This window comes from Kalmanozyma brasiliensis, assembly GCF_000497045.1.
Source record: "Kalmanozyma brasiliensis GHG001 unplaced genomic scaffold PSEUBRA_SCAF21, whole genome shotgun sequence".
NCBI lineage: Eukaryota > Fungi > Basidiomycota > Ustilaginomycetes > Ustilaginales > Kalmanozyma > Kalmanozyma brasiliensis.
This window is the reverse complement of record NW_015961961.1, coordinates 82005-102830: the sequence shown is the minus strand read 5'-3', so window position 1 is coordinate 102830 and position 20826 is coordinate 82005. Positions and strand designations below refer to the sequence as shown.

Below are 20826 nucleotides of genomic sequence, written 5' to 3'. Positions count from 1 at the left end.
GCTCATCCGCAGTCAACGGGTTCGGCTGTAGATTGTCCACTTGGACGTGCGGGAGGGCAAGGGTCGAATGGATGTGTGTGCGCAGACGACGCGCGTAGGGTTCGCGGTGGAGGAGAGTCTGGAAACGGACGATGAAGGGTCGTTCCGATGAGGTACTGGAGGGCGCTGCGTCGTCTGCTGCCAGGACGCCAGCCAGCAGAAGTGACACGGTCGGGAGGAAAGAAAACAGATGCATTATGGCTGACGATACAAGGCTGAATGCTAACGGGTAGATGGACAGAGCTTTTATACCTCTTGTCTCCGCGGCCTAGCTGACAGGGAGGAGCTGCAGCGTGAGGAAATGATGCCGCTCGTCATGTAGCTCGCACGTCATCAGGGCTGATGTCGTGGAAATCGAAGTTCAGTGGCTACGATGGACATGGTGGGGCTTCACATCCCTCACAAGGCGTGAGAAAAGCGCTGAGACTGAGCTTCACAGACTCAAGCCACACCGTATCTCTTTGAGCGACATGACTTTGCCACCCTCTCTCCCTCGCGTTTCTGTCAAAGAACCTTCACAGCGTCAAACACCTCATGGGCATTCCCCGCCTGCCCGCCAGTGAGCAGTGTCCTCCCAGACAGCCTCCCCGGCCGCTCCAGCTCGCCCTTCTCCATCCCTTGTACACCGCTCGCCTTAACCACCCCGTTGAGCATTACCACTGCCGGCCCTCCCCCATTCCCCTTTCTCACGTGCATCAGCGCAAAGTACCTCTGTCCGACCCCCTCTCCGGCGTGATCGAGTGCGAAGGCGAAGCGCATCACGAGCCGACCGTGAAACGTCACGCTAGAGAGCTGGATGAAGCGGTTGCTGCTGCCAGCATGACGGATCTGGGACTCGAGCTGAGCGGGAGTAACGATCTGACGATGGGCGGGAGTGAGATGCGCAAGAGGACGGGAATAGGTCGTTCGCAAATGTCGTAGCAGCGCCGTCTGCGGAGATGCATCCGGCCAGTGAAAGATGTAGAACGGCTGAGTGGCCGGCGAGAGGTAGGATGGGTAGACTGGAGGCGAAGGTGGTGGTGGTGGCGAAGGTCGAGGGAAAATTGGAACGATGCGCGCGCTACGACGAGGCAAGGATACAGACGGGTGCGGCAGCAAGAGCAGGATGAGGAGTGAGGGAAGAAGCGTCGCTAGCATCGTCATTGTTCGTACAAAGGGGACCTGATGAGCTACAGTACGAACAGGGATGATGTTTGCCAGAGCTTAATAAGCGGAAGGGGAGAGGGGGAAGGGGCTGGAAGTTGGGGCAAGCGATCCGCTGGTCACGGTGACTCACTGAATATGGACAACATTTGACTGAGACCGATACCACGTAGCATAGATGCGAGACCGCCATGGGCTTGTTTGTTGCGACCCGCCGGTTAAGGCTGGGCCAACGGAAATTCATTCGACAGATTGGTGGCGACCGACCAAGCGAATGGTCAATGATATCAACGACCCGCTTTTCAAGCTCTACATCAAGTAAGATGGGAATGGCAATTTCATGAGCAAGGTAATACAGCGCCCACATCACCCTCATTACGAACGCCGTCTGGTGTATCGTAGCTACAGCAAATAAGGAAGGGTGCTCATGAGCTCGTGTACACTTGTAACAGTGCCGTGGCCGATCGCGTACTCCTCTCCGTGTTGGGCCATGAGACGTTCTACATCGCCCACATTTTCGACGCTTGCAAAGCCCCTTACGTGGACCTGGGGAGCGATTCGGCCGGGAACGACCGAGACGAAGGCGAAGATCTTGTAGTTGGGCGAATCGTAGCGGGTGCGAACGGGAAAGGCGGCGGTGAAGCCGTGGTGGCCCTGCTCGCCGAATCGGGGGCCACCAAGCACAACGAGGCGACGCGTCATCGCATCTGCACGCAGAGCTCGGATGAGTTCGGTGTCGGAAAGGACGGGATGGGCAAGAGGCGTCACCCTGGCCCCATGAAAGCGCGTTTTACCGATCCCTCCATCGGACAGAATCGCCTGTAGCGTCGATGGGAACTGGGTACGACCCATGTACGTTCCGTGTGAAGGAACGATCTGCAGCGGATAGGTGTAGGGGACAACTGCCGAGACAAGCGCGAACAGTACCGCTACGAGGAGCGTGACGATAGCCCAAGGACGAAGAGAATGAAGACGCATTTCGATAAGTGCTGGCTTGAGTGTGCGGAGTTAAGGCTTGTAGGCGATAGGACTCAAATCTGTCCGTTCGAATGGATCCTTATATATTCTCTGGTCCAGTTGTGCCCCTGGCGACCTTAGCGGCTGTCGCTCACAGAGGTCCGTACAGGATCGGCTCGCAAGCTCGTCAACAGCAGCTTGGTGGATCGACGCTATTGTTCCACAACTACAATTAGAAGTGACTGCGACCCACTATTACCAAAGTCGATGTCCGAGACCAAGTAGGTGCCCCACATCCCACAGGCTCAACCTCGAGCTCGAGGTTGAGTCGGCAAGCGGACCACAGCTCAATCTCCGCTAGCAGAGCAGCACCGCTCTGGTCGCCATCGGCGTCGATGTTGCAACCTCCCACATCGTTTGCAGCCAGTCAAACGTCGTCGATACACATGTGGGGTCCCATTCGCTTACCGAGCAGCGATTTGCCAGTCCCTCAACAACCTCATTATTGTACTACGATCGTGCCGTTGTGAAGGTCCGATATCCCACACTTGATCGTGTGGTATGCCAACTCACGTGTGCAAGGCATCCTGCGCTAATGCTGAGCAAGAGCACGCCCTCTCCGATCAGTGCAAGATGACGTTCCACCATCAAGCTGTGTCGTCAAGGCTCGTCTTCACCAAAACTCGAACGAGGCACAAAAATTGTTGCAGCCAAAATCCGTCCATTAAATCCAACCCACATCCAGGCTTAAGCGGAAGAAAATGTAGCTCGCCAGCGTCGAAGAGCACACCCTCTGTCATTCCACTAGCTCCTTCCTCTTTCTCCAACCCTCCTGAGAAGGAAGAACAAAGAGCGAAAGAGTGAGCGAACCCGGTGTGCTCCCATGAGAAGTGTACGATGGAGCTGCCTCTGAGGAGGTAAATCTTGCCTGGTTGTGCGATAGGTGGTGGGCAGCCAAAGTGGGGTTTGAGCTTGTGGCTTCCGTTCACATCGCTGATCAGGCGTCGTCGTGGGGAAGGGGCAAAGTCAGTCAGGTCACTCAGAGGAACGCAAATCCAAAACATCTATCATTGGCGTACGAGGGGACTGTCCATCTTTACTTCTTCCCCGCAGCGCCAACAGGCAGTGCGAAAGCCCTCTTCCTCCTCTTTCCGCCCTCAAACCCTTTGACTCCGGGCAAATCCCTACCCAGCGCATCGGGCTTCTTCACCTCGTAGATGCGCACGATCCAGTTCTCGCTCGTAAACGCCTCATCGAGGTACTCCAACTCGGGACTCTTGCTGGGCCCATTCGTCTGTCGCACCCGATCCGTCCCTGGTCGACCACCAAACAGATCGTTGAACCGATAGTAGCTCATCTTGTACAACAGACTCTCGCGCATCGTCTTAGTCGCACCATCGTCCACCTTGTACTCCCCACGCGGGGTGAAGTAGTCCGCCTCGCGCACTTCGTCCGGCCACACCCCCTGCGCAATGCGGATCATCCACAGGTACTTGTTGATGTCATCCCCACTGAAGCCGAGTAGACCACCAAAGATGATCAGCACATAGTCCACATCGTGCTTGCGCAGGATCGGGTAGGACTTTTCTTCGTTCGAACACATGGCTTTGCCCACCGTGGCAATGTGCGTGTTGTTCCACGTGTTGTTGTCGACCAGCGTGGGACGATCGGCCATACCGGAAATCTGGTAGCCGTAATCCCACCACGACATGACCTTGGCGTCCGAGGCCGTGTTTTGACGCAACCAGTAGTAGGCTTCGCGGAAATCGTCGATGATGTGCTGCGACCCGTCCGCGTTGCGCGAAGCGAGAACGACCGAGGGCGAAGAGTAGGCCGTGGAGGTGACGAACGTGCAGTGCAGCACAAAGACGAGCAGCAGCAGCAAAGAGTAGATGGTGACAAAGAAGCGAGAGTCGAGACCAAAGATGCCGAATTTGGAGCTGCTGAAGGTTGCGGCGCCAAAGACGGGCGATGCGGGTCGAACGATCTCTGCGTCAGACGAAGATGATGGTTCGGGCGTGGCCTCGGCGGCCTTACGAGCAGCAGAGCGGGTCGATCGGGCGACGGCTTCCTTGTCGGGGTCAGCAGCACCGTTCTCGTTGGCGGGGGTCGGCTCCTTGGGGTCGAGGTACGTCTGCAGCAGCGTGCTCATCGCGATGGCCGCACTGACGCACACCACCGGCGTCAGCGTCAACATCAGACGCACCATGACACCAGCAAAATAGCTCGCCATGACCGCGTAGATGATGACAAAGACATGCTCGTCCCTCAGCTCCTTGAAGAGCAAGAAGACGCCGACCGGGAAGAGGAAGATGAGCATCTCGAGGTCGAAGAAGAACGCCGGCCAGGCGGGAGGCTGGTGTTCCGAGACCGAGGCGATGATGGGGATGTGCTTCTTGGCGTAGGCGGTGTCCCAGAGCGAGTAGAAGCGACCGGTGAAAGGTGCAACGTATCCTGCGTAGGTCAGTGCGACGAGGGCACCGAAGGCGAGAGCAGCGACGAGGATGACGAATCCGACGAGCAAAAGCTTGAATTGCTTGCTGGGCACGTGCGATCGGACGAGCTCGACGAATGCGACGAGCTGTAGCAGACCAAAGACGCCGAGGGCAGCCATGTGCTCGCTGGTGCGCACGGGCTGGAAGCCGACAAATGGCACCTGCATGGATGCGAGAGTGCCGAGTGCGTAGAAGCTCGAGTAGGAGACGTAGAGGCGCGAGCTGAACCGGCCCATCAGGAGCAGGACGAGGGCATGAAGGGGGATCATGTTGGTGATAAAAACATATCCACCCCATGCTGCGACCATGTAGAAGTAGAAGAGCGCAGTAGCGACACCCCAGAGCGCCGAGCCGTCTTTGAGCGCCTTGATCCACAGGTAGAAAGTCATCATGAGCAAGAAGATGGCGATGGCTTCGTTGTCGTACGATCCAGCGACAGACCTCGAGATGTATCCTGGAGCAATACCGATGAAAGCAGCTGCAAGTAGGCCAGCTGCACCATCCTTCATCGCTGCGGTAAACATGTAAGTGGCCCAAGCTGTCAATCCTGAGAAGGCAGGAGCGAGAAGGACACAAATGTTGCGAATGTCGACGGGAATGTTGAGCGAGTGGAAGAGGTTGTGAATGGCACCTGATGTGACCATGAGACCGGGATAGGCGGTGCCGCCAGCGGCTCGTCCTAGCGGGTACCATGCTGTCGCATCGAACCAGTTCCAAAATCGGTAGAAACCATCGGTGGTCAACACCTTGGTGGCGCGGAAGTTGAACCAAGGGTCAAACTCGTGAATGATACTCTCGTGCCGGACTACTGCAAAGAGACGTGATGAGACGGCTGCTCCTGCGATGAGGAAGATGATGATGAGACGCAGTAGCGAGAGCACATTCTTGTTGGACTCCGGGGAAAGCGTGGGTAGACGGTAGGCGGCGCGTGTGTTGGCGGCAGTAGCGCCTCTTGACGAGGAGCCTGCCGACATAGTTGTGTGTAGTGACGCTACAGCGACGACACAGTCCAGGTCGTGCGTGTAGACTTAGAGAGTCGAGAGGGCGTTGGTGTTGGTGATGGTGGTTTCGAGAGAGCGAGAAGCGCCAGGCTGGCTGCTCAGAAGCTGTCCGTGCGCGCGGCGCTTCTTCTGCCCATTCCTTCTCGCTTTCTTCCACGTCCCAAGCGCGAATCTACCTCTGCCGAGATGGATGCCGCCCGAGAAATTTTTGGTCCGGACACTGCTCGAATCGAGTCGCGGCATAACAAATTTTGATTTTCGCAAGCATTCGACCATGCTCGCTATGCTTGTTTCTCACACACCGTCATTCAGGTCAAGCAGCACAGCATTTCGCTCTCAAGCAGGCATGGCAGAGGTTGTGACGATTCCTGCATTTCTTGAATCGACTATAAGGCCCACTCTTCAGCAGCCTCCTTGTCCGAGATGAAAGGTCGGCCGATGGCGTTGGCGGTCCCTTCGCACATGGGACAGCTTCCAGCAATCAGCGCATCGAGCTGATCACGCAGCTGCTGAATCCTCTCTTGATCCTCGATGCTCCTCGCTGAGCCGATCGTGTTCTTGTCCTCTCCATACTCTGCGCTCGCGCTGTTCGCGTCAGCGTCCGTGGCGATGAGAGCAGCAGCTCGTCGCTGCGCCGCGGTGCGTGAGCCAGCAACCAGATCCGACGTCGGGTTCGAAAAGGGATCCAACGGCGCCAGCACTCGGCGTCCACCGGCAACGCTGACACTGACACCAGCCGAGATGGCGCTGATCACTGCGTCCGGCACCACCAGCTCGCGAAGCTTGTCAAGACCCACGGCGGCTGTCACGTTGCCCAGACCTCTCGCACTCGCTTGCAGTCCGACGAGTCCGGCCTGTCTCGCACCTTGGGCTGCGCTGACCATCGCTTTCGATCCGTCCTTGAGGAAGCCCATGTTTGCGAGCGCCGAATTTGGCAGCGCAGGTACAAGTCCACTGGTGAGCGCCGAGATTTGCTGCTGCAGCTCGAGCAGTTTGCGCAGGCTGCGCGTCGACATGGTCTTGGTCCCCTCGCCAATAAGGCAGTCGGCGTGGAAGCCGTGTCTGCACGGGAAGATATAGAACTGTCGCTGCACCAGCGTCTGCATGCAGTGATGGCACCTTTGATCCGGATCGATGGTCACAAATCGCTCGCTGAGCCTAGCGATGTCCTGCTGGATGGCTGCGGCCGACCGTGATGCCTCGTCCATTTCGTCTTTCAGCTCTTCAATGTGCGCAGCGTAGCCTTCCAACGCTTCGCAGATGTCGTCTTTGCAGTCGTCAATAACAGCAAAGTCTGGGAAGAAGGGCAGCACGTCTTCGATCGAAATGAGATCGGTGCGACGCAGGAACGCCATGGCGGATTTCATGTCGGCTGAGGTGCGCACGACTTCCTTGGCGACCCGGAGCCAGAGCTTCTTTCGCAGATCGCGATCCATCGATTCGGCCATGTCGGCACAGCTGCATGCCAGCTCGATCTCACCTTCTCGAATGGCGAGCTCCACAGCCGACTCGTAAAGTCCCATCTTGGCGTAGATGCGTACACACGCCTCCATCTGTCGCTGAGATAGGCAAGTGCGCAGAGCGTAATCGAGATCGAAGTACGGATGCCCGGTCATCGGGTTTGGCTTGGCTTCGTCGATGAATCGCAGCAGCTCCTCCTTGAGCTCATCCCGTTTCGGGTAGCGTGATGATCGACGTGCAAGCAGGGTGAGCAGAAGGTTGTGGATGGCAGTGTCCTTGCTTCCGTTCTTCCCAGCGATGATGCCTGCAAGATACTTGACCGCCTGGTCCGTCTCGCCAAGGTCCAAGTCAGGCTTGTGCTGTAGTAGCGCCGGGATCAGTTTGCGAGCGTCGAGACTACGCTGACGCGACCAGCAGTCGACCGTCTGAGCCGGAGCGTGACGCATGAGAACTGGTGCAAAGCTGTAGTACAGCTCGAGCGAATCTTGCTTGTTGATGGCGTCGATGGCTTTGGTCCATTGCTGTGTTTGGACGTGATGGCGTACGATGCGATCATGGTCGCCCACAACGGAAGCAAAGTGCAGATAGACGTCCGATCGACCGTGCTTCTTGATGAGGTCGAATGTCGTCTGCGGATCCAGCAGGGAGCGATACGTTGCCAGGAATTGATGCAGCTCCTCGGTGATCAGCGTGATCTCGAGGCGGTAGTTGTCGACGTCCTGACTTGCAGCTTCGGCAGCGGCGACATCTTCGAGCTGGTTGATTTTGCTGAGATAGATCTCGACGAGCCAGGTGGCCAGCATGATGCGCTGAGCCACGTCGACTGTCTTGTCGAGACGCTCGAGGCGCATCACGAGGTAGTAGCGCAACGCGTCGCGCTGCTCAACATCGGTGAAGCGCAGAACGATTTCTTCGAAGGCGCGCATGAACGTCTGAGCATAGCACTGGGCTGCCTGGATGTATTTGCCCTCGGCAAAGTATCGGTCGCCTTGGAACGATAGGACGGTGCCTCGTTGGATGCCTGGCTTGGCGTACTTGAGGGCCATGTCGAAAGATCCACGGTCGAGATGGACGCGCCAAACATGGCGGTCCTCGTCGCGGAGGACGAGCTCGAAAATGCTGGCGTCGGTGTAGATCCAGTAGGTCCTCTTCGCGGCATCCACTGCTGTGCCGATAACACGCTCGTTGGCCTTGAGTGGGAGTGCTTCCTCAAAGATGACCTGATCGTCGAGTGAGCTGATGGCCATGACGCGGTCTTGGTAGAGCAGGACAAAGTGAAACTCGGTCAAGGCGATGCTGAGCGGGATCTTGGTGATGGGTGCGGAACCGAAACCATTCGAAGCCGTGCTCATGCGACTGCGGCGTTTGTTTGGGCTGCCACTACCTTCATCTTCGATTGCGACTGCTGGGTAGGGTAGGAGGTTGGCAGATTCGATGACGCTGTCGCCTGCTGTTGCATCCGGCGGATAGGAAAGCAGGCCATGGTAGACGCCTGGGCCTGTGAGCCAGGCAAGCGCTGAAATGTGTTTGGACGACGCTGATGTGTACGCATGCAGCTCCGAGTAAGGCAAGTCGCCTGGCAATTCTGATTTGAGGTTGGGTGAAGAATCGCCTCGATAGGGCAAGAATAGCTTGTCGTAAAGAGAGCTCGAGTCCGACTCGTCCTTACTCGCTTTTGCTAGGACTCCGACGTATTCGTAGACGCGTGTACTTGTCGTTGCAATGACGACGGCTCTGCGCAGCTCGCTGGATGCCGGTGTCGGAGGGTTGGATGTCGATGTCGGACTGGGGCGAGGAAAGACTTCTGCCGCTAGACCGGTGACGGGCTGACGCTCAGGCAGCGAAGTCATGAGCCGCACGACACGGTCGACGTCCCCCCTTTCAGCCCCATTGCCTGCTGTTCGACGTGCAATTTTGTCAAAGATGTCACCATCATCCGGATCGGTGCCGACAGGAGCGGTGATGACAGCTTCGTAGATGTCGCCGGATCTTGTGCCTAGCAAAATCTCACGCGTGCTTGAGAGCGCCGGAGTGCCGTTGGCTGCACGTTTACGCGCTGCCGACGCATTTGAGCTTGCGTTGCCGGCTAGACTGGCTCTGTTCCACGCTACGCTCTCGATGATGTGACCCTTGAGCTTGGGCAGAAGTCGCGCTTTCCTCCACCCGCTGGCCCAGTAGTAGTTGTCGCCATTCCGCATAGCGAGCAGCAGATGAAGGCCAGAGGGATCGGCAAACATCTTGTAAGGGCCCACTGTACTCGGGTCTGGTGGTGGAGCATTGCGTGCTGAGCGCGGTGTTGGCGGGATGGGCACATCGGCCTCTTGGGTGCGTTCTGGATCGTCGAGGTTGATACGAACGAGCTTGGGTGGAGCTGTAGGAAACGGATTGGCGGCCTGAGATGGATTTGGGTATGCGTAGAGACACATGGTCAAGATGTTGGAAGAAACGGTCATCAATGCCAGTGGTGCTGAGAATGCATACTGGACCCTGCCGAGCTGGAAGATGGGGTCGGAGTGTGAGGAGGGTCCGGCATCGGAGGAGATGAAGCCAGTCTCGAGTGCGGCTATTGGATCGAGCATCGAGGAGACAAAGCCGTCATGGCCACTGTCGTCGCCTTCGATGCCACGAGTGCCGTAGTCATCGCCCTCAAAGCCATCATTGATCGAGTCAAAGGTTGTGTCGAAGCGCGAACCGTTGACGTATTGGCCATTGGCAAGGTTGTTGCTGATCCGCCTGTGATTTTGCGGAGTGCTGTGAGAAGAGGAGCTCTGCACAAAGTCATCGAACATGTTGTCGTTGCTGATTGGAACTCATCAAGAGTGGGTTCTATATCGTGTCGACGCTGATGCGAGAGATGCAAGGTGGATAACGGCAACGATTCCGAGGTTGAGTCGTGACGAGCAGCCAAGCCTTGATACGTCAGCCCGGCAGTGACAGCGCGTGCGAGAAATTGTGACGGCAGCGAGGAGACGGTGACTGATGTGACTGCCCAGAAGGTGAGCTATGCTGATTGATGGTGGTGCAGTTAGGTCGGATGTTGCGAAGTCGTTGGTGATGGCCCATCCGCACCACACCGCACAGCGCCTTCGCTTGGAAAGCGCGACCCTGAATTTGTAGTCTCGCATCGCCGATTTGGCTGCAGCTTGAGCACGCGCTGCTGCTCGAGTGGAGGAAAATCGCCCAAAAAAGCCAAGAAAACAAGAATGAAGCGGGCCGAAGCGCAATGACGATGTAGGCGAGGAATCAAGCGCTTGGAAGGAGAAAAGGCATCCGAATCATCGGTTCTCTTCGTCCTGATCCACCACCACCCCTCTCCTTTCTCGATCGATTCAAGCCGAGATGCTCGATACCATCGAGCCGCAGCGCTACATTCCCTTGTTCGGCTTCAGCGGCCTTGGGTTCCAGCTGCAAAATGTGCTGCATCAGAGCCACTTCAAGGCCTCTTCCTCCCTCCTCTCCTCAGGCAGCAGCGCGACCTCGAGCTCGCCCAACCCATCCACTGGCCTTGCAACTCCCACGCTCTCTTCATCGAATGCTTCCGATTCGACATCCGAGCTGCTAGACATCGATCAGGGCCCTGAGCGTTACGCCGCCTATTTCATGCGTCTCAAAACTGTCATCATCGCCTCTTCCAGATACGTAGCTTACACCTCGGATATCGGAGAAGCCTTCCGTCCGTTGACGAAGCCCGCCGTCGTCAAGGCGGCCTACGGCATCTCGTGGACCTACATCCTCGGCGACGTCTTTTACGCCGGCTACAAGGCTGCCAAGCAGTACGAAGCGCTTGCGTCCACCACCTTCACCTCCTCCTCCGGACCCTTGCAAGAACTTGAGACCGAAGCGGCTCGCTATGCCGACAAAGCTCTCTCGTCCGTCAAACAGAACCTGCCGCTCGAAAAGCTCCTTGATCACAAGACCCTCTCCACCCTCTCGCCCACCGAAAAGGTCGAGCTGCGCAAGCGTCACACGCAACGTCTGGCCGAAGCGGGGCAGCACGCCGGTGTGGACCCGAACCAGATCTCGGAAGTCACGCATGTCGGATTGACCATGGCCAGGCAGGCCGTGTTCCAAAGCATCGCATCTATGGCCCTCCCTGCGTTTACGATCCACAGCATCGTCCGCTACTCCGCCCCTCTCTTCGCCAAGGCCAAGAGCCAGCGCATTCGTGCGGCCGGACCAACTGTCGCGGGACTCATGTTCGTTCCCGCCCTGCCATTCCTCTTTGACGAACCGGTAGAGCACGTCATTGATTTTGCGTTCGATTGGATTCAGGAGCGGATCGGCGGCGGACCCAGGGCCGCGCATAAGGTGGTGGAGGCGGCAAAGGAGAAGATGCTCTGATATAGGTTGCAATTGTATAGAGAACGATTTGTTGCCGGACCAGCGTGTGTGTGCTCGAAAAAGCGCAGACCTCGATGAGAGCTGCCTTTGACGGGCGCTCGCGTGGGCGAGAAATTCCGACGTCTTCCCCGCATCCGTGGATTTTGGCATTTTGAAGGTTTCACAAAGTCGAAAGCTTGGACCGACTCGGACCTGAGCTCATTCATCCTGTTCACCACCTACCACCACCCACCACCATCAGCTCACAGCGGCGGCATCTGAGAAGCGTCTCGAAGCAGCTCGTGGCCATGATGGTCGCTCGTACGGCTGCGGTCGACCCCCGCCGCCGAGGCAGCAGCGTGCTCTGGACCTCCGTACTGTGCCTCCTCGCCCTATTCTCATCAATAGCCCTAGCAGCATCACCACCAGCAGTCTACGAAACAGACGAGTACATTCGCATTCAGCCCGAACTCTCTGCTGCCACCGCCAAGCTCTCTAATCGCACTGTGCTCGCCTACATCACGCCGTGGAATCCGCGTGGGGCGGAACTAGTCGACGAGTACGTGGACAAGATCGACCTGGTCTCTCCAGTATGGTATACGATCCTCATCTCTCGCGACTCGCTCTCGCGCTCGACTCAAAATGGGGCGGATGCAACCTACGTTCTGTCTGGTGGTCCGCCTTCGAAGACCGAAGAATCGTGGTTGCACCGCAAGCAGCGGCAGGGGATCAAATTCACCCCGCGCTTCTACCTCGACGGATGGCAGCAGAAGGACTACGCAGACCTCCTCTCCAACTCCGACAACTGGCAACGTCTCGCCGATGTGATCACGGGTGAAGCGTCCAAGATGGGGTACGACGGCGTAGTCTTCGAATCGGCAGCTAGCCATCTATTGTTCGAACCCATCCGAACCCTCCACTCGGCACTACAGGGGAAGTTGCTCACCGTCGTCCTTCCCCCCTTGCGGACCACCTACTCGATGGGAGGCAGGGTGGATAGGACACAGGAAAGTCAAAATCGAATGATCGTACAGTCCATACCCCAACTTGCCGCCGTGGTGGACTTCTTCAGCATCATGACCTACGACATGTCCTCGGCAGCGGGGAGGGTGAGCGATGTAGAAGGGAAGGATTTTCCCACCGACAGCCCTTTGCGTGGGGCCAAGAGGGGGAGTTTGCGCCAACCAGGACCGAATAGCAGCCCGAAGTGGATCGAGGAGAACATTCGGCTCATCGAGGAAGCGACGAGGGCGGCGGCGAGAGCGAGGATTAAGACGGCCCAAGCAAAGCGGGCAGCGCAACAGGCAGCTGAGGCCGAAGCGAAGCTCGAATCCGATGGAGAAGTAGAGCAGCTTAGGGATCCATCCAACCCTTTCCTCTACGACGATTTCGGGGGGCAGGAGGAGCTCAACGAAGAAGCCGAACGACAACCCACGGAGCAGATCACGTTGGCGACTTTGGAAGAGCAGGACGACCTGGCATCAATACGAGGCAAGCTGCTGATGGGCATGCCCATGTACGGCTACCGCTATCCGATCTTCTGGATTGACAAGTCCACAGGGCAAGGCATCCCCGTTCCCCCGCCCACCAACGCGTTCGAGGGCAAAGAGCTGGCTAAACGAAGCGACCCTTCCCTCGACACTGCGCTGCTCCCCTTCCTCCGTGGACCAGGCGAGGCGGTGACCATGGACACAATCGTCTCGATCCTCAGCGACAACGATGGTGCCATCATCGACAGTAGGAGCGACGATGCCGAGGGTTGGTTCGATTACACCGAGACGGTGACGAGAGAGTCGGTGAAAGGGAGAGAGGCGCACGGGGTCAAACCGGGAGACGAGATCTATTGGAGGATGTATATTCCGTTGCCCAGCACGACGAAGCAGAGTTTAGCGGCGCTCGAGGAAAACGACGAGACAAGGCCAGGCGTGTCCTTGTGGGAGTTGGGGCAGGCTAGCTCGCTGCTGCTGCATGCTCTGTAGACTAGGGTCGATGATGAAGCGGTGCGCTGCATATATGCGATCTTCGCTCGGGTTCAGTCTTGTGCGCGAGCGCTGTGGGTCGCGTGTGAGTCGGCTTCAGCGCTGCAAGATGATACGAGGAAAAAAGTCTGAGAATGGCACGAAGGTGAAGACAGAGTGTACAGCAGGGTGAGACGGGATGAGAAGGAGCACAGCGGTACTATGGCAAAGGGGGACAGTGTGATGCGAATGTAGGAAGCTGCTCATGCGAGCAATTGCCTAAAGTAGGGGTGAACGAGACTGCGCTTTGCTGATGTCCTTCCTGCAGGATCGTAGACGAGCATTCCTTCGAGCAGATCGAGTCCTGCTTCGTCCAAACCCTTGACGGCGTCGCGCAGGGGTCTGCCGGACCACTTGGGGAAGCTGTCCTTGTAGTCTGGCAGCTGCTGTACGCCGGGCCAGATGTCGTCCGTGGGCGTGCCCAGCGTGCGGAAGATCTTGAAGATCTCATCGATCTCCGAGTCTCCTGGGAAGAGAGGGTGTCGCATGGCCATCTCGGCAAAGATGCAGCCGACGGACCACATGTCGATGGCGGTGCTGTAGTGACGCGAACCGAGCAGCACTTCGGGAGCTCGGTACCAGAGCGTGACGACCTCGTGTGTGTAGGTGCGGAGAGGGATACCGAAGGCTCGGGCAAGACCGAAATCGGCGAGCTTGAGGTTGCCCTCCTTGTCGATGAGCAGGTTTTGGGGCTTCAAGTCGCGATGCAGAATGCGGTGGGCGTGGCAGTAGTAGAGACCACGGATGAGCTGGTAGGTGAACTTGCGAACGATCTCGGGACCCATACCATCGCCACCGCGGTTCCGTGATACGTTGTCCATGTATTTGCGCAGATCCATGTCGAGGAATTCGAAGACGAGGTAGAGCTTGCTTTCCTGGTGAACAATGTCAAAGAGGCGGACGATGTTATCGTCGCGGAGCTCCTTGAGTAGCGAGATCTCGCGAATAGCTGTTGAAGGAACGCCCTCATCTTCGGCTTCGAGACGGATCTTTTTGAGCGCGACGATACGACCGTTGGCGCCTGGCGTGAGGTCCTTGGCCTTGTATACGACACCGTATGTGCCTTCGCCGATCTTTTCGATTCTCTGGTAGTTGTCCATGCTGTGCGGTGATGCTGGTGCGCGCGTTTCTGCTTGCTGGGATGAGAGTGGAAGAGCGCGCGGTTGATCGTTGTGACCCAATGGAGATGCTCAAGGCAGCGTTACTGTTCTAGCTGCTGCGCAGTGTGACCTAATGGAAAAGTGCGCTGAAGGGGTCGGCTTGCTTCCGTCTGCAAGCTGTGCTGAAAGGTTGCGTGTCCGATGAGCTGGTGGTCTACGTGACTTGTCCAAGTGAGCTTGATGTGATGGTAGAGAAGGGTTGGCAACAAGAGAGCATAAATCTGCGTGACTTCTGAATGTGTTGGTTTGCAGCTTTTCATTCAGGACTGGCAGACGGGCTGTCTGTCTGTCTGTCTGTCGGCGTGACTGGATTGGAGCGCGACTCGAGGTCGAGCTGACTCTTAAAAAAGTGTTGTTCTCACGACTCGGCGAACAGCAACGGCCAGCAAGGACGCAGCTGACGCGCCTACTCTCCTCTTTCGCGCCAATTGCAGACAGCAGCAGCAAACACAGCAGCGAGCGCGAATTTCCCAGACTCGAAACCAACACCTCAAATCTCGCTCTCACGACTCGGGCTCTTCAGAGGAACCTTTCAGGACAACCTGTTCCGTCACAGAGCAGCCATCTGCGCGTTGTGCGGTCCCTTGTCACCTCTGGGGATCAGAGAAACGCGCTAGGATCATCTGGCACACCCTTCAGGTCTGCGAAGCTGCTTCGGGTGACTCGGAGGAGAAAGATCACTCAAAGCGGTCGCTGATCACCGTCTCTGAGCACTTGAGCCCTTGCAACAAGCGATGATGAGAACAGCGCACGCTTCAACTGAATGTGGTATGATGAATGAGGTCCAATCCAAGTCGAAGACCGGCAGCAGCTGCCTCTCTGCACGTCGGTCTGGCTCTTGTCCCCGCGCCACGCCGAGGCTTGCTGATTCGGAAACGACCCGATTTCGTGGGTACTTCGACGCGCCACGATCGGGTGGGCATCCGTCGAGGCTGGACTGAGCCTTCCGTTCCAGCTTTGGTCGGTCCTTCCGAGTGTCAACCACACTCGGAGCGAGAAGAGCACGTCTACGCTCAGCTGTTGCCCTCACGCTGTGCTTTGGGTGTTTTCTGCCACACATTGCCGTGGACAGCTTGAATCTGCCGATTCAATGGTGGTCGGCAGGCTGAGCCAGAGCGGATATCGAATATTTGGATTGCCGGCGGGGCCTCAACGCAGACTGTGATTCTGGATTTGCTCTGCGCTGCTGTGTGGACTCTTTCGAAAGGGTCCTTTCTTCCTCACCTCGCCTCTCTCCTCGAGGAAGCGCTCGGACCCACCGCGGATCACGCCCTTCCGTCTGCTCTTCAGTCCACGTCATCTGTCAAAGCCCTCATCCACTTCATCTCGCTTCAGTCTCCTCACCACCATCAACTCGCACAGCTCATGTTGAGCGGACTCCCTTTGCGACTCTTCGCTCCCCAAAGGCTCTCAACTCCGCTCTCTAGATCTTCGCTGGCTCCCTTGTCCTCTACCTCACTAGCATACACTCGACGCAGCTTAGCGCACACCACCGTCAAAATGTCTTCGCAGAATGCTCCTGGCTGGACTACTCAGCCCAATCCGTACCCACAGGCTCGTCGCGACGACAAGGCGTCCCTCACCTACAAGTCGGCCGCCAAGGGCTCCGTGTCTGTCCCAGAACCCTACATCTGGCTCGAGCAGCCTCCCTCTCAGTCGCAAGAGACCAAGGACTGGGTGCATGCTCAGGCTGAGGTCACCAAGAAATACATCGACGGCTGTCAACCCGATCTGGACATTCTCAAGTCTCGCATCGAAAAGAACTTTGACTTTGCCCGCTTTTCCTGTCCTTCGCTCAAGGGCGACGGCAATTACTATTACAGCTTCAACTCGGGTCTCTCTCCGCAGTCGCTTATCTACACTGCCAGCAAGCAGCAAGTGGACGCAAATGCAGGCAAGAACGAGCGAGACCCTATCGGAGACATCTTTTTCGACTCCAACCTGCTCAGTGCAGATGGCACCGTAGCACTCAGCTTCACCACTTTCTCGCACTCGGGCAAACACATGGCCTACGGTATCAGCAAGAGCGGCAGTGACTGGACCGAGATCTTTGTCCGCGAGACGGCAAAGCCTTTCAAGCTGGATGACAAGCACTACAACGCAAATGGCACTATCAAGCTGTCCAAGGACGAGCTTGCCAAGTACGTCGATGCTACCGGTGGCAAGGACCGCCTCGAGGACAAGCTCGAGAACGTCAAGTTCTCGGGCGCTGCTTTCACCCACGACGACAAGGGTCTCTTCTACCAGACCTACCCTTCCGCTTCCGTTTCCGACAAGGGTACCGAGACAGACGCCAACAAAGACGCTCAGCTCTGGTATCACCGCATCGGTACGTCTCAGCCTGAAGACGTGCTTGTCGTTAGCAAGGATCTCAAGGTGCCCGAGTCGATGTGGTCTACCAACGTCACGCACGATGGCAACTTCCTCATGCTGTACAACAGCAAGGACACCGACACCAAAGAGCGCGTCTACGTGCTGCCTTTGCAGGACCAGGGCCTGGCAGCCGCCGGCCAGCTCAAGTGGATCCCACTCGCCCTCTCGTTCAAGTACGTGCTCAACTACGTGACCAACAAGGGCAACCGCTTCTACTTTATGACCAACAAGGACGCTCCCAACTACCGCCTCGTCTCGGTCGACATCGATCCCGCCAAAGCTCAGCAGACAAATAACGTGTGGGAGCTTACCGGCGAGGACGCTCCGCTCACGGATGTGATCGCCGAGGAGAAGGACGCCCTGCTTTCATCTGTCCAGGTGATCGACCAAAACAAGCTGCTGGTCGTCTACTCGCGCGATGTCAAGAGCGAACTGTACCAGTACGAGCTCGAGTCGGGCAAGCAAGTCGAGAGGCTGCTGCCAGACCTTGTTGGGACCATCGAGCAGATCGCAGCACGACACAGCGACGACCATGCCTTTGTCAAGTTTGGCTCCTTCGTCAACCCCGGCCAGGTCGTGCGACTGGACTGGGAGGCCAACTCTGCGCCCAGCGCGACCAAGGCCAAGCAGACCGCCTACTACGATACGCAGGTGGAGGGCATCAAGGCAGAGGACTTTGTCTCAGAGCAAGTGTTCATCACTTCCAAGGACGGCACTCGCGTACCTATGTTCGTGACCCATCCCAAAACGGCGCAGAAAGACGGCACCTCGCCCGCCATCCTCTACTTCTACGGTGGCTTCAACATCCCCATCACACCCGTCTTTTCGCCCTCGATGATGTCGTGGATCTCCGCGTACAACGGTGTTCTTGCGTTCGTCAACTGCCGCGGTGGTGGCGAGTACGGTGACAAGTGGCACGAAGCAGGCACGCTTCTGAATAAGCAAAATGTCTTCGACGACGCGCTCTCTGCAGCTAGGTACCTGCACGAGAGCGGCTACGCGGCCAAGGGCAAGATCATCCTCTCTGGCGGTTCCAACGGCGGACTCGGTGTCGCAGCGTGCATCAACCAGCAACTCCCCGAACACGGTATCGGCGCGGGCATCGCCGACGTCGGCGTCATGGACATGCTCAAGTTCCACACGTGGACCATCGGCAAGGCGTGGTGCGCCGACTACGGCAACCCCTCGGAGGACCCAGAGATCTTTGATTACGTCTATAAGTACTCGCCGCTGCACAATGTCGACCCGAACAAGGTGTACCCGACGACGGTGCTGGCCTGCGCGGACCACGACGACAGAGTCGTGCCAGCCCACTCGTTCAAGCTGATGGCCGAGATGCAACACAAGTTGGCGAACAACCCAAACCCACTGCTGTTGAGGGTCGAGATCGATGCGGGTCACGGAGCGGGCAAGAGCACGCAGAAGAGGATCCAGGAGGCGGCAGAGAAGTACGCGATCGTGGGTAGGGCGTTGGGGCTCAAGATTCGCGAAGACGGGAGCAGTAGCCGGCTGTAGGGGCCATTCACCTTTGTAACACTACCGTGAAGGCAACAAATAGTATCCAAGACGTCAATGCGAGCTCTCCTTGAATGTGCCTTGGGTGGGAAGTGTGTCGAAGAAGCGTATCACGGGAGCGTGACGATACGACACGTGAGACGCGTCTGTTTTGTCGTGTCGCGTAAATTACCCCTCCTCTGCGCTGGTGGGACTTTTGTGCGGGGCAAGGGCGGGAAACCTTTTTTTTTTCGTTGTCTCAGGAAGGACCCTTCAAGCGCACGAGCCACAGCCACCCACACAAAGCTTCCAAGATTCCATCCGCGCCTTCTCTTCATTTAGGTCCCCACACTTGCTTCCCTTTCATCCACATCTTTGTGTCACACCCTCATCGCCGCTCTCCCCTTATCGAGCTGGTCCATCTTTTCACCACATCCATCGAGATCGTTATACCCAAAGAAGGCACCCGTATCCTCCCCTCTCCTCATCTAATTCACGATGGTGCGCCACGATATCGCCGTCGAGACGGTCGGCGACGACTACGAAGCGCAACGTCAGGCGAACATCAAAGCGAATCTCGAGCTCATGATGTCGCTCGGTCTCTATCAAGGCTCCACCCTGCTCAAACCCAAACCGACCCCGTCGCCGCCCAAGCCCAAGTCGAAGCCTGCCCCGAAACCCGCTTCGCCCGGGTCGGACGACGAGGGCCCCATTTCGCGACCGCGCCGAATCACACGCTCCGTCTCTCGGGTTCTCGACCCGCCTCGTCGCAAGTCGCGGGGTATGAAGCGTGCCCTTAGCGACGAAGGCTACATTTCCCGCAAACATACGCGCGCGGACGAAGCGTACGATTCGGATACATTCGTTGTCTCGGACGACGACGACGATTCGTCCTACCGCACGCATCTCCGTCGCACCTCCAGTGGTCCACTCAACCCTTCTCGCGCCTACCGTCCGGAACATACGCTGCAACGCCACGCCGACCGACTAGGAAAGCGTGTGTACGATCCAAAGACGTTCGGCGCCATCCCCGGCGTTCCGGTCGGCACATGGTGGGGCAAGCGCATGGAGTGCTCCACTGCCGCTGTACACGCTCCTACTGTCGCCGGCATCAGCGGAAACGAAGAAGTCGGTTGCTGGAGCATCTGCCTGTCCGGTGGATACGAGGACGACATTGATCTCGGAACCACCTTCACCTACACGGGCTCGGGCGGTCGAGATCTAAAAGGTACCAAGGACAACCCGAAGAACCTGCGCACCGCACCACAGAGCAGCGATCAGAGGTGGGAGGGAAAGAACGCAAGTCTCAAGCGCAGTGTCCAAACGGGGAAACCGGTGCGCGTGGTACGCGGCTACAAGGGCGGGAATCAATTCTGTCCCGCGGAAGGCTACGTGTATTGTGGGTTGTACAGGGTGGAGAGGGCGTGGATGGAGAGGGGGGCGAGCGGGTTCAAGGTGTGCCGGTTCGAGTTTCGCAGGTTGCCTGGACAAGATGCATTGCCTACGTTCGATCATGACGAAGAGGAGTTGAGTGAGCACGAGACGGAGGTGACACCACCCACCGGCGTATCATCGCAAATCTTCACGGTGGACCTGACTCAGTCGCCCTCACCCGCCCCCTCGGCGGCGTCCACCCGCAGCACAGCTTCGCGCACCTCAAACCCAATCCTCGTCAGCCAGGATAGCGAGTTCGACCGCGCCAGCTACATCATCGTCTCCGACACCGAGGACGAGGCGGACGAGGTGGAGGAGACACTCCTGCAGCTGGAACTGCCGGGCGCGTCGCCGACGGAACGAGTCGTTCGGTCGAGCAGGCGCAAAAGCCGGGTTGTCAGGTACACGCGTTGAGGTGGAACCAGGTGGTCACGGTCTAGTTGGTTCGAGAGATATGCAGATACCCCTTGTTATATGGTGTTCAGTCAACATGAGTGTGAGCGGATAAGTGAGCATTGCGAGTGAGGTCCGCGATGAGAAAGGCGCGCATTAGGGGTCGGCTTTCGCAGGCGCACTCTCTGGCTCAAGGGCTTGGGCTGGAGTAGTGCCGTCGGCGCCGATGGCGTCGGATGCAGAGGTGGGCGGTGGTACGGTCTCCTCCTTTGCGAGTGGCGCCTCAGTCTGAGATGCAGCGCCGTTGGGTTGCGCGGCCTGGGCGAACCCTGTCGCTTTGGCAGACACAGCCGGCTCTGCCGGAGCTGCAGCGGTTGTGGTTGATGGCGTCTCCTCAACCGCTTTAGACGGAGCCTCGCCTTCAGCAGGGGCGGCAGCCGTGTCCTTCGTCGTATCCGCATCCGCAGGCTTGGCCTCCTCCTCTCGCACCGCGTCTACCGTTTGAGTCGGCACGTTCTGCCCATCGGTCTCCTGTGTG

The 20826-nt window shown here is 57.7% G+C and overlaps 9 protein-coding genes across 9 annotated transcripts in view; 4 read left to right on the top strand and 5 right to left on the bottom strand.

The window, feature by feature from the left end:
- Positions 1-1584: 1584 nt before the first annotated feature.
- On the bottom strand, positions 1585-2160 carry PSEUBRA_003296 (uncharacterized protein; the record flags this gene model as incomplete). Its single annotated transcript, XM_059465058.1, has 1 exon — positions 1585-2160. The coding sequence occupies one exon, from the start codon at positions 2158-2160 to the stop codon at positions 1585-1587; it is 576 nt and encodes a 191-aa protein (XP_059321382.1).
- Positions 2161-3235: 1075 nt separating this feature from the next.
- Positions 3236-5608, bottom strand: PSEUBRA_003295 (Oligosaccharyl transferase, STT3 subunit; the record flags this gene model as incomplete). Its single annotated transcript, XM_016436424.1, has 1 exon — positions 3236-5608. The coding sequence occupies one exon, from the start codon at positions 5606-5608 to the stop codon at positions 3236-3238; it is 2373 nt and encodes a 790-aa protein (XP_016292125.1).
- A 413-nt stretch (positions 5609-6021) lies between these two features.
- Positions 6022-9885, bottom strand: PSEUBRA_003294 (Clathrin, heavy chain/VPS, 7-fold repeat; the record flags this gene model as incomplete). Its single annotated transcript, XM_059465057.1, has 1 exon — positions 6022-9885. One exon carries the CDS (start codon positions 9883-9885, stop codon positions 6022-6024), a length of 3864 nt encoding a protein of 1287 aa, XP_059321381.1.
- Positions 9886-10435: 550 nt separating this feature from the next.
- On the top strand, positions 10436-11437 carry PSEUBRA_003293 (Mitochondrial 18kDa protein; the record flags this gene model as incomplete). The annotated part of the gene is made up of 1 exon (XM_016436443.1): positions 10436-11437. The coding sequence occupies one exon, from the start codon at positions 10436-10438 to the stop codon at positions 11435-11437; it is 1002 nt and encodes a 333-aa protein (XP_016292124.1).
- A 287-nt stretch (positions 11438-11724) lies between these two features.
- PSEUBRA_003292 (Glycoside hydrolase, superfamily) lies at positions 11725-13395 on the top strand (the record flags this gene model as incomplete). Its single annotated transcript, XM_016436442.1, has 1 exon — positions 11725-13395. The coding sequence occupies one exon, from the start codon at positions 11725-11727 to the stop codon at positions 13393-13395; it is 1671 nt and encodes a 556-aa protein (XP_016292123.1).
- A 242-nt stretch (positions 13396-13637) lies between these two features.
- Positions 13638-14534, bottom strand: PSEUBRA_003291 (Protein kinase domain protein; the record flags this gene model as incomplete). Its single annotated transcript, XM_016436428.1, has 1 exon — positions 13638-14534. One exon carries the CDS (start codon positions 14532-14534, stop codon positions 13638-13640), a length of 897 nt encoding a protein of 298 aa, XP_016292122.1.
- Positions 14535-16094: 1560 nt separating this feature from the next.
- On the top strand, positions 16095-18482 carry PSEUBRA_003290 (Peptidase S9A, N-terminal domain protein; the record flags this gene model as incomplete). Its single annotated transcript, XM_016436403.1, has 1 exon — positions 16095-18482. One exon carries the CDS (start codon positions 16095-16097, stop codon positions 18480-18482), a length of 2388 nt encoding a protein of 795 aa, XP_016292121.1.
- A 477-nt stretch (positions 18483-18959) lies between these two features.
- On the top strand, positions 18960-20309 carry PSEUBRA_003289 (SRA-YDG; the record flags this gene model as incomplete). The annotated part of the gene is made up of 1 exon (XM_016436395.1): positions 18960-20309. The coding sequence occupies one exon, from the start codon at positions 18960-18962 to the stop codon at positions 20307-20309; it is 1350 nt and encodes a 449-aa protein (XP_016292120.1).
- Positions 20310-20444: 135 nt separating this feature from the next.
- PSEUBRA_003288 (Phox homologous domain protein) overlaps positions 20445-20826 on the bottom strand; it is a gene marked incomplete at both ends in the record, with an annotated part of 3791 nt that continues 3409 nt past the window's right edge. The window contains one exon of the mRNA XM_059465056.1: positions 20445-20819. Coding sequence (XP_059320640.1) covers positions 20445-20819 — 375 coding nt within the window. The remainder of the gene's footprint in view (positions 20820-20826) is intronic.